The following is an 11,431-nucleotide window of genomic DNA, read 5'->3' as shown; positions in this document are numbered from 1 at the left end:
TTTAATTAATTAATTTTTTTTTACTTATTACCTAAATAACGAAGGCTTTTCTTTTCGAAATGCACAAAATTTCTAATGAATTAATTGTAATAAATTCCATCTGTACTATTAACTGTAATTTCGAAAGGGAACAGCTGACAAAACTTGGGGCATTTTCAAAAGTAGATTTGCAAGTATTCTGAAATGAGACTTATTTGTATTATTTGTATAAGAATTTTAAGCGACATATTTGTCACTTGTATATAATAGAACAGGTATATGATGTTTATATTAACTGTGCTATATTCCTAAAAGTATTAAAATGCAGAGCTCTTAAATTCAAATGCGTACAACTACAAAGAAATTCTTTTATTGTGAGATAATTCAAATAAAGAGATTTAAGATGAAAAAGGTTAAATCAAACATAATTGGATACAAATAAGACTTGAAAGTTTCATTTGTTAACTAAAAACCAACGTGCCCAGTTATAGAAAATAAAGACATTTTATTTAAATGTGTATAAGGTTTCATTAAAATTCCAACAACTGAAAAATATTCTTCCTAGAATGAAATCATCAGCGAAAAAAGAGTCATACTCTTCAAGAACCCCCATGGAACAGGACAAAAAGGGACAACACAAAAAGGACACAAGTGTAAGTGAAATAAAAGTTTTTATCAGTCATTAATAACCAGTGGTTTTAGGAACTTCCTATAACAATAAAATAAATAATCGAGGAATGGGTCAAATTGAAAATTCTATTTCCTCAAATTTAACAGGGTGTAGGAAAATCAAATATAAGAAGAGAATTATTATCCCAACATGGTTTAAAGCAGTTGCAAACCGGGCATAACAAAAACACAAAACAGGATGTTCAATCTACTTCGCAGCAAAAAAGAAGTGAAAGTGAAAAGTCATTAACAAAAAGTAAGAGAAATTACAAAATGAAAATTATTTTGAAAATTGAATTTGTTAAAGTCTGCCTTAAAGAAAACACTTTCAAACGGGATGTTTTAAGCATAAACTCTTTCTATTTTCAAAATAGTAAATTAGATGTTAATACAAAGTTTGTCTTTGATATTATTTATTTTTTCCAATTGGATTTAGGAAAAACAAGTTTAGGAAAGAAAAGGCCTAAAGGTAATAAACTGTTTCATTATAAAATTGTCCTAATGTAACAATTAAATTACTTTACAGCAAATCCATTTTATCAGCAATCACTACATACTTGGCAATTGTGGCTTACAGCCGAATCAACACTCAAAATATTTTTTATAGTTGGTATTGTATTAATACCAATTGGCATGATTTGTATTTATTTCTCAGAAATGGTAAATATTGTTGATATTTAATATTAATATTCTATTGGTATTTAATTCGATCATTACAGGTTCAAGAAATAGTAATCGACTACACAAACTGCCAAAGTTCTGCTAATACTAAATGCATAGATGATATAAAGAGTGGTAATGCAACCTGCAATTGTAAAATGAATTTTTCTCTGAAGGAGGATATAGGAGTAAATATGTGACTTGGCTGCCTGAGTCAGACTAAACTTTGCTTGACATTGCTTGATATTTTTCAGGGAAAAATTTTCATGTATTATTCGTTGCATCATTTTTTTCAAAATCATAGGAAGTATGTCAAATCAAGAGATGATAAACAGTTAGTAGGAAAATTGAGTAAAGTTCCTTCAAGCGATTGTGAACCGTTTAAATTTTCAAATTCAAACAAACCTATTCTTCCTTGTGGGGCGATTGCAAATTCTTTATTTAATGGTTGATGAAGTTTATATTGTAATAACACTTAAAAATTAATGGCACTTCTAAAAAATTTGGTAATTAATTTTTAGACACAATAAAACTTTTTAATGAGACTCAGGAAATCAATCTTGAAAAGAAAGGAAGAGTTTGGGATTGGGATAAAAAAACCAAATTTAAAAACCCTGATAATAATTCATTAAAAGGTAGGTCCTTCCCTAGATCTCTCTCTCTCTCTCTCTCTCTCTCTCTCTCTCTCTCTCTCTCTCTCTCTCTCGTGTTTTATTTCCTTCAAAATATACACTATGCTCTGGTTCAGGGTTAGAATTTGACAAACCGATTTTTTGGCAAAAGAGTATTTGGGAGCTAGATCCAGATGACCCACAAAATAATGGATTGGAAAATGAAGATTTAATAGTATGGATGAGGACATCTGCTCTGCCCAATTTTCGTAAGCTTTACAGAATAATTAAAGGTCTCAAAAAAGGCGATTATGAACTGCAAATAGAATACAGTGAGCATATTCTTTTTTTGCACTATCATATAATATATTGAAAAAATTTATAAAAATATGTTTCAGACTTTGCCGTTCATCATAAGGATTTTCGTAAAAGAGTGATCTTTTCTACCATGTCACTCCTTGGAGGAAAAAATCCATTCCTTGGTATTTATTTTGTTTTAACTGGACTGGCGTGTGTACTATTTGGCGCTTTCTGTTTATATATTCATGTTAACTATGGAAAAAGGTGAATTTTTGAATTATTCATCATAAAAGACTATCTAATTGACATAAATTACTCCCCCCTCCATTACCAAGTTGTTCCTTTTTCTAATATGGATAATTTAATCCTAAATTAATTAATTAAATTTGGTTTATTTCAGGCCTTATAAAGGATCACTGTTATAAAAATAATGTCAAATTGAATATCCCACTTTATTTGTACCTGCAAAAATAATTGAAAATAGCGGTAAGTATAATAATATATAACAGAATTTTCACAAAATTTGTGTTTTATTTTCAAATGTATATTTCAAATATACGTCAAACTCTTACTCCCAAACTATATCATGTGATAAAAATTATTGTAATGTTCAAGGGGAACTAGTTTGTAGGAAATACAATGAAAAAATTAAATCAACGAGAAACTTATATACACCAAGTAAAAAATATGATAAGAGATGCCTAAATTACAGGATACCTTATTTATTTAAGAAAATCCCTCAATCAGTATGAATGCAGAATAAAAAAATTTAAATCTAACCTAAAACAGTAAAATAACGGCTAAATTTAAAAATAAAAATATAAAAACTCACTTTCTATTATGACTCAGCATCCTCCGTACTTGGGAGTTTACTACCATAATTATGAATGTTATAAAAGCTCTGGCCTCAAAAAACAACCTGGGACAAACAAAGAAATTTTTATTTTTATCAAATTAATACTGTATAATCTAATATGGTATATTTACATTCAGCACAACTTATCTTCTTCTCCAAGTGCCATGTCCTCATAGAACATTGGCGATCAGTAGCCTGAACTGGTTTCGATCCAAAACTATTCTAAATAGATCAGCTGTGTTCACTGCGGACCATTGGCTTAAGTTCTTAAGTCAGAATGTTCTTCTCCGCCACAACTTATAGTCAAAACTATTGTTCAAATACAAAACGAAAAGAACCAATAAATCTAACCAATAGATTTTTAAATTTGGTTGAACATGCTTCACTTATATGTAGTGTATTGTTTAATATGCATTGTATAACTTAATAACTTTTCACAATAAATTTGTATTTAATAAATAATTCTTAGCACAACATTGTTGTGTCAATTGTTCTAAAATATTATTTACATGTGTCACGGTAATTAATTAAAGATTATTTAGAGATCATGAGATGCAGTCTGGTGTGATGTAGGTTTAGAAAAACATTTTCTTTATCATGCCATGTTTTGATCTTTATTGAGATAATCTTCAGGGCGGGGGGGGGGGATTTATAACACAACACACAACAGTAACACATACATAGAACATACTTTGAGTGAATTATTTAGGAGTACAATACTTTGATTAAACCTAAAATTTCTATATTGTGTACATCATTGTATAAATTCATATCATATCTTGTATGTATGTGTATAATTTAAACAATGTTTTTAAATACCAGGCCCTGAAGATGATCTCAATAAAGATCGAAACGTTGGCACGATAAAGAAAATATTTTTCTAAACCTACATCACACCAGACTGCATCTCATATAATCATTTATTAACAGTTACTAAATACTTTACATAAATAATTAATATTTTAACCTTGGAGGTAAAAAAAAAACAAGGTTTTTAACTTTTTATTTATTTTTTCTTTATATCAAACAAATTCGAGGTAAGGCTCTATGCAATCTTAGTTTTATTACTGGGTATTCTAGAGATTTTAAAAATGTCTTGGCAGTTAAAATATATTATAAATCCCTCGTGTGTAGCCATCTGGAATATGCAAGTGTCGTGTGGTCCCCTTACTACGAGATTAGCGACTTAGAAAAAGTACAAAGGAATGCAACCAGAATTACGGCCTTTAAATTTGGTCTTGCCAATCTGAATTACTTGGAAAGATTGAACTGGCTTGGTCTAGTCACTTAGCTTCCCGCCGTATTTCTGCTGATCTGGGGTTGGAAATTGTGATATGGGGTCCTCGATAACCAGAACTTATATTTATCACTATGTGTGCCTCAGCGACCACAAAGGAACCATAAATTGTTCTTTGTCCCACATTGCAAAACAGAATATGGACTAAACTCCCCCCTACCGAGGAAAATGAGATTGCTTCCTTGCACTCAGTTAAATTAAAATTGCCACGAATCCTTAAGCCTTGAGATTTTGTTATTATTGCTTAATTAATCATTTATTTCTTTTTGTTATTATGTGCTTTTTTGACTACTCTTTTTCTATATTCATTCTGTTGGAGTTATAAATAAATAAATAAAAATCATTGTCTATCTTTGCAGACTTTATTTACAGAATATAAGGGAAGCATTTTGTTAATAATGTACTATTTTTACACAAATTGTCTTTATGCATAACTTGCAATCGTAGTTTTAAATAAAGGATAATTTTTCTAAAAATAATGTTTTTTTTAAATCTATTGTTCAAAAATTTTGGGTTGATACCCACTAATTTTGCTTCGTCACAAGTTAAATTTAAATTGGCTTTCTGTATTTATTAGTTTTTACAATAGTAAATAAAGTAAAACAAAAAAGCCATCACTATTCACACAAAAATCTAAAAATAGCAACACATAGCTTTCAAATCTGGCGATTACAATTTAAAAGTAATAGTAATTTTTGAAAATGACTCGTTCGAAGGCCATTCACTGGTGCTGACTGCTGAGTCGAGTGCTGAGTACTCCCGCAGCCTCGTGGCTGAGTTAGGCACTCGTCGGTTTATCTTTATCAAGGAATTATTGATACAGTAAATGGCAAATTCTTCATCAGAGTTTAAGGATCAATAATTCGATTGAATTTCGCCTTTTCCTTTTCTGAGAGACGGGGAAGATGGACTCGATTTCTTCTCCGGGGTCAAAACGTCCAGCAGGTAAATTATAATTGGATTTTATATATTAAACACAATTTACACCCATCTCGTTTCCTTGATGTCGTTTTTGACATAAAACATATGTAGTGTAACATAAAGTCATTTGGCTAATTAAAAGAAGCTAAACGCTATAATAAAAATACTATTCTCAACTGTGTAATAATATTAGAAATAAAGCATTTTTATCCTCTGCTTGGTTAGGTGTTGCCCACATTTACCTTTAAAACTCGCTTTAAAGACATTTATAGAAAATAAAATCGAGTTGAAAGATTAGTAAAATTATTCTTTAAAAAAAAAAGTGAAAATATTAGTCATAAAAAGCTTATTACACCTATATTCATGTACCATATTGTGTTTAAAGAAAGCTTATCTTCCTGATATCTTGACAACTGCCATAAAATCGGTATAAAACAGCTCAATGTATGAGTGACCATGACCGTTCGAAGATTCTTTTGTTCTGTGCCTTTACTTTTGAAAAAACCTTTCTGAATTCTGCTGTTGTGAAAAGTTGCCTGTTATTGACTAACAAAAGTAATATTTTAAGCAACAAATAAACCTCAAATCAGATATGTTGTATATGGTTTCATTGTGACTAATAAAGTGGGAATTTAGCGGGTGAATGAGGTGGTCTAGAGATAGCCTTATAGGGGTGAGTTTCTTGGTGTGCTGGGTGCTTTGAGTCCTGGTTAGTATAAGGGACATAAACGTTATATAAAGGGTTTTATCCACTCCATTGTAAGAAAGAGGAATAGAAGAAGTTAAGGGCCTTGTATCTGCTTCGGAGGCGGTGTGGGTGGGGCTGCCAGTCGCAGGCTGCCTTTGCGTTTTGCCCTTAAAGTGTATGGTTAATGTGATTTTCACAAGGCTAAAAAAGATATCTTGATGATTGTTTTATTATAATCAAATTGTGTCATTATTAATAGAATCAATGAACCACAGAAGAAGTGTGATTGATCAAATGCTCAATGGAATTTACAATGGAATTTGAAAAGTTTTAATTTTATAATATATCATGTTATTAGGTCAACCGTGATTCAATGAACTTCCGTATTTATTTAAGATTTTACTTTATGTACAAAAGCGCACTATACTTTAATTAGTAATTTATTTTTCTGAACTGTTAAACCCGTTTTTATTTATTGAAAGCCTTCAGGCCAGGTCGCGACCCGTCTTCAGTCCGGGGAGAATGTAGATGTAATTTTTTTCAGGGTATGGTACACTGCGCCCTTTAAGAGCTATTGTATCCCCCGTTCTCTGCCTAAAGCACATTGGCGAGTCCTATTTCATCAAGAAATTTGATTAATAGGCCCGGTTTCAGTGGTTGAAGCTCTTCTATGGTCACATTATACATCCCAAAACATTTCCTCCTGCGGGCTCATGTAGCTCCGCAGTTTGTTAGTAAATGTGTTGGTGTCTCTTCTGCTTCTTTGCAGAATCTGCATGTGCCATCTTGGATTGTTCCAATTTTCTTTAAGTGTCCATTTAATCTGCAGTGTCCTGTTAGGATTCGCAGTCTGTTCCTGCTTCCTTTGACACATTCTGTGATTTCTTTCCTACCAAAATTGGTTAGAAGATTCTTGGATTGTCTATGTCCAATGAGTGAATTCCATTGTTCCTTCATTTTCTTTTTGTCCTTCTGTCTGAGATATTCGTTAATAGTGTGGATTCCTATGCCACAGAAGGAGAATTTAACATTATTCAAATTTACCCTGACTTTACTCAATTAGGTGTATTGTTAAATGTTCCGACATGGCAGAAGACTGAGGAGGGGCTTGACCTGGCCCGAAAGCTTTCAAGAAATAAAAACTAGTATTGGAGTAATTATTATGCAAAACATCTCCATACCTTCATGCAGAACTGTATTTTAGGAACTTGAGCACTTGCCTAGGTGTCATTTCAGTAATTTCTTTAGTAAAATGCAACTAGGCTTCAGAGTTATAAAGGCTTCTGATGAATGTTTATTATTCTCAGTCGGCAAAATTTTGATCCAGTCTGCCATTATGCAACCTCAGACATCCACATCAATCCATTAATTTTAAATATGAGCTAATTATGCAATATTACTATCCTTAACAACAAGATTGAATGTAACATCAAACTCGGCAAGCTCACATGAAGCGGTTTTTGTCAAATCAACAACTGTGCAAATTGTTCACACTTGTAACAAACTCTCATCCAATATCCTGTAACATTCTTGCAATTATTCCTAAATATTTTAATGTAAAACTTTTCCCCTTGTTCCATCTTTCCTTGATAACGATTTCCACGACACCCATCACTTCCTTCCACAAAACTCTCACCACATAATAAGAAAAATTGTAACAAGCGAGGAGTCTGATTCACGTAAGCCCTCCACTCCTGAACTTATTAACTTTTAATACAGAAGTTAATTTTCCTCTTTCCTTGTAGTTCTAGTATTGTCTTCACCCCACAGTTCTGAGGTTGATTATCACAGTCAGTTCAACCCTTCTACTGCAGTTTCAAACTGTATCAATTCCAAACATGAACCTTGATGAAAAAACGAGCTACATTCATTTGCCACTCCCTACCATTCAAGATAAAATCATTGGATGAGTGTATGCCTTCTGGAGAGTAAAAATGAGTTATTAACAAGTATAGATGGGTTCAACCACCAGAAGAATATTGAGTATTGTGGGGTCGAGTATGTCTATAGGGTGGTGATGTACAAATAAATTAAATTGTATGTGATGTTTATATTCTTTATTTAGACAACCTGAGGTAAAAGAGGCTAGCATTTTAGAATATTGTCTTAGTTTTCATGTAAAAGCAGAGTGTGAGCAATAGTTCAAGATGTTTAAATGGCTGCAGGTTGAAAAATATGCGTAAACAACTAGAAAAAGAAGTATAAACAAGCAGAGGGCTGGCAATGACCTTAGATGTTCATCGGCCCTAAAACTCCACACATTATATAATAATTCTAAGCCTGAAATTCTTATTTATTTTATGCCATTTAATTTAAAAAACTTGTTTGATTTTCAGATAGTGCTTTTAAGCAGCAACGGCTTCCTGCTTGGCAACCAATCCTCACAGCTGGGACAGTACTTCCTACTTTTTTCGTCATTGGTATAGCGTTTATTCCTATAGGAGTTGGACTTTTATATTTTTCAGACGGGGTGAGCAAAAAGTTGTATCATTTATGTTTTAAGAATTTACTAACACGACATGTAATTAGGTCCAAGAGAAGACGATAGAATATACAAAATGCATGAATGCCTTGTCACCAACAAAGACTTGTGAAGAAGTTCTGAAAACTACTCCGGACCAGCCTTGTTCATGTAATGTCACATTTTCTTTGAATGAGTTGTACAAGGTCCGTATTACCAATAATATCTCAATTGTGTTGATTTTTTAATCTCTTTAAATTTACGTTGAATTACTTCTTACATTACCTTACATCTCATTTTAGGGAAATGTTTTTATTTATTATGGCTTAACAAACTTCTACCAAAATCATCGACGATATGTAAAATCAAGAGATGACAGTCAGCTACTTGGAAAACTTGATGACGATCCGTCAAACGACTGTGATCCTTTTAGAAAATCTGCCAATATGCACCCTATAGCACCATGTGGTGCTATTGCAAATTCGTTATTTAATGGTATTATATTCATATAAAAATTCATTTAAAAAAATGTATTATTTTTTTTTTAATTTTAATTTTTTTTTACTAGATACGATTCGGCTTTTTAAAGGAAACGATGAAGTTCCTCTTTTAAAAACAGGAATTGCTTGGGAATCAGACAAAAAGGTAAAGTTCCGTAATCCCCCCGGAAAGACACTGAAAGAAGGTAAGATATTAAATTTTAACTGAGGTCCTACTTAAAAAAATAACACTTCACTCTTGCAGCGTTCAAAGGATTTGACAAGCCAAAAAATTGGAAGAAAAATGTTTGGGAGTTGGACACCGACGACAGCAACAACGGCTTCCAGAATGAAGATCTTATAGTTTGGATGAGGACCGCGGCGCTTCCAAATTTCCGAAAGCTCTACAGAAGAGTCGATCATTCAATAGAACCATACCGTGCAGGGTTGCCTATAGGAGAATACACTCTATTCATTGATTACCGTAAGAATTTACATTTTTAACACCAATTTTTTTTTTATTGTTTCTAACCGTAATTATATTGTAATAAATAATTTTATAAATTTGTTTTTCTCAAGATTATGGAGTCAGTGCGTTTGAAGGAACTAAAAGAATAATCATATCTACAACATCCATGCTTGGCGGTAAAAATCCATTTTTAGGCATTGCTTATGTTGTCGTTGGTGGAATATGCCTACTTCTTGGAATAATATTTTTGATAATACATGTAAAGTGTGGCAAAAGGTAACTATTGGCAATAGTTCTTAAATTTTAACATAATGTTCCTAGTAGACAGATTATTAGGAGTTAAGTAAAGCCTTTAAAAGAAATAAGCATGAATGTACATCATCAGCTTAGAAATATTGAATATTGTACAAACTAATAAAAACAAAAGTTCTGTCAAAATTTTTCACTGAATCTTCAATCCTGCCAACACAGGCTTATTAGTCAGAAGTATCTGAAGAACTTTCTTCTTCTTGATCACTGTTGACCTCTGAAAATATTTGGTATGAACTTCACATAAAACTAATGTATTTATTTTTCTCATTTCCAGCACAAATGAGGTGATTAATGTAAGTTCTGCAACACCTTATCAATGAGTGTGATATGGGAATGGAAAATTACCCGAGTAGTGCATTTAAAAAAATAGTTATTACTACTTCTCTACCATGGCGAAACAGAGTAAAAGGTTTTATTTCAAATTTGGTAATTTAGTTGCAATTGTACAAGTGCACTTAAATGTTATTAACTGTAGATAAATTTATATTTAGCATTAACTAAGCAGAACATTGTGTAAATATGGATTTTTAAGTTCCTTTAGATTGATGTCAAATTTCAAAAGTGATTTATGTAAATTATAAAAAAAAAATTATGGTGCAGTATTTTAAAGGCTGGAGTGGAAACCCTGTGTGACCGTAACTCTGTTTTACAGCATTTTGTCAGGAAAATTGGATTATTTGATCCATCTGTTTTAAAGTATGGTAAAAAGGACAATCGTAAATTAATAACTAATTGCTTCTTGAAATCAATTTTTAGGAAAACCTGGCTGAATGCGCTCAGGTGCTATTAGTTAGTATATAACGTGGCAAAACATATTAAAAAAAAAGGTGGCATAGTCCTGACACAAAATGCAAATTGTAACATTCAGGTTTTAATTTATGTCTAATTTTAATTTTATCACTCAGGCACATTTAGTGAGTATATAAGAGAAAATATAAATCGAAGGACCTTATCCTCATAAGGTCATATATCCAAAGAGCTGTGAAATTAATTTTAAAGACATCAAATCAAAATAGTTTAACACTTTTCAAAAAAGAAAACCCTTATAATTTATATTTTTGTGTAAAGATTTGCCCTTCAGTTGTTATTTATCATATATTATGTTGTATATTTATTTAAATATTTCAGTTCATAAATAATTAGTTTTAATTTAAAAAATTATATTGAAGTACTTATGCACAATAGATATTTTAAGTGACTTAGTATTTTATATTTTTATTGTTATTTATTTCTACAGAGATATGCTTATGTAAATACTAATAGATGTAAAAAGTTGTTTAAAAAAATAAATAAATAAACAAGGATTATATGTTAATGTTTTTAGAGGATTGCATAATTATTTGCAAATTTTACACCCCACCCTGTGATTTTTATTTTTGAGTTATCCCTTTTAAGTTTTAATGTGTTTTTGTAAAAAAAAGTATAATTTAAAGTTTTATTAGTAATAAAATTTGCAAAGCAGCGAAATACAAAATTTTGAGACTTTTTTACTCAGGATTTAAGTAGAGAAAATATTTTGATGCTGTGATTCAATAACAAAATGAGTATTTTTAAACCATCCATGTTATTTATAAACCTACAAGAGAACAAGCCAGAATGGACAAAAATGGCATAACAGTGGACAAAAGTTTATAAATATTCTAATATAATATTAAACAAAACCAAAGGTGAAATGAAAGCGAAATGTATTTAAAAATTCATTTATTCAAAGAAGTGTCACAATTTTTTT

At 31.2% G+C, this 11,431-nt stretch overlaps 3 protein-coding genes across 4 annotated transcripts in view; 2 read left to right on the top strand and 1 right to left on the bottom strand.

Annotated features, from left to right (window-relative positions):
• The window catches only part of LOC106674420 (lysine-specific demethylase 4B-like), a 36,719-nt gene extending 33,278 nt beyond the window's left edge, over positions 1–3,441 (bottom strand). Inside the window, exons 1-2 of the mRNA XM_024228870.1 lie at positions 3,207–3,441; positions 3,052–3,138 (exon numbers count right to left, since the gene is read on the bottom strand). The gene's annotated coding sequence lies outside the window, so the exon portion shown is untranslated. The remainder of the gene's footprint in view (positions 1–3,051; positions 3,139–3,206) is intronic.
• Positions 82–2,755, top strand: LOC106674444 (cell cycle control protein 50A-like). Of its 2 annotated transcripts, XM_014407171.2 has the most exons (11): positions 84–254; positions 545–632; positions 757–904; positions 1,085–1,117; positions 1,175–1,308; positions 1,368–1,496; positions 1,563–1,755; positions 1,830–1,943; positions 2,057–2,251; positions 2,318–2,483; positions 2,620–2,751. In XM_014407171.2, exons 2-11 carry the CDS (start codon positions 546–548, stop codon positions 2,642–2,644), a joined length of 1,224 nt encoding a protein of 407 aa, XP_014262657.1. In that variant the 5' UTR covers positions 84–254; position 545; the 3' UTR covers positions 2,645–2,751. The 2 variants fall into 2 exon arrangements, with proteins under 2 accessions (XP_014262665.1, XP_014262657.1); XM_014407179.2 differs by lacking the exon at positions 1,563–1,755 and having other exon boundaries at positions 82–254; positions 1,368–1,443; positions 2,620–2,755.
• Positions 3,442–5,096: 1,655 nt separating the features above from the next.
• LOC106665158 (cell cycle control protein 50A-like) lies at positions 5,097–10,519 on the top strand. The gene is made up of 8 exons (XM_014391384.1): positions 5,097–5,317; positions 8,318–8,451; positions 8,511–8,648; positions 8,745–8,937; positions 9,011–9,127; positions 9,187–9,405; positions 9,501–9,666; positions 9,977–10,519. Exons 1-8 carry the CDS (start codon positions 5,278–5,280, stop codon positions 10,020–10,022), a joined length of 1,053 nt encoding a protein of 350 aa, XP_014246870.1. The 5' UTR covers positions 5,097–5,277; the 3' UTR covers positions 10,023–10,519.
• The last annotated feature ends 912 nt before the right edge of the window (positions 10,520–11,431 follow it).

The sequence above is a fragment of the Cimex lectularius genome, unplaced genomic scaffold (genome assembly GCF_000648675.2).
Source record: "Cimex lectularius strain Harlan isolate CLEC.00 unplaced genomic scaffold, Clec_2.1 scaffold340, whole genome shotgun sequence".
Classification (NCBI taxonomy): Eukaryota; Metazoa; Arthropoda; class Insecta; order Hemiptera; family Cimicidae; genus Cimex; species Cimex lectularius.
The sequence above is the reverse complement of the archived record's forward strand: the minus strand, read 5'-3'. Positions and strand labels throughout refer to the sequence as shown.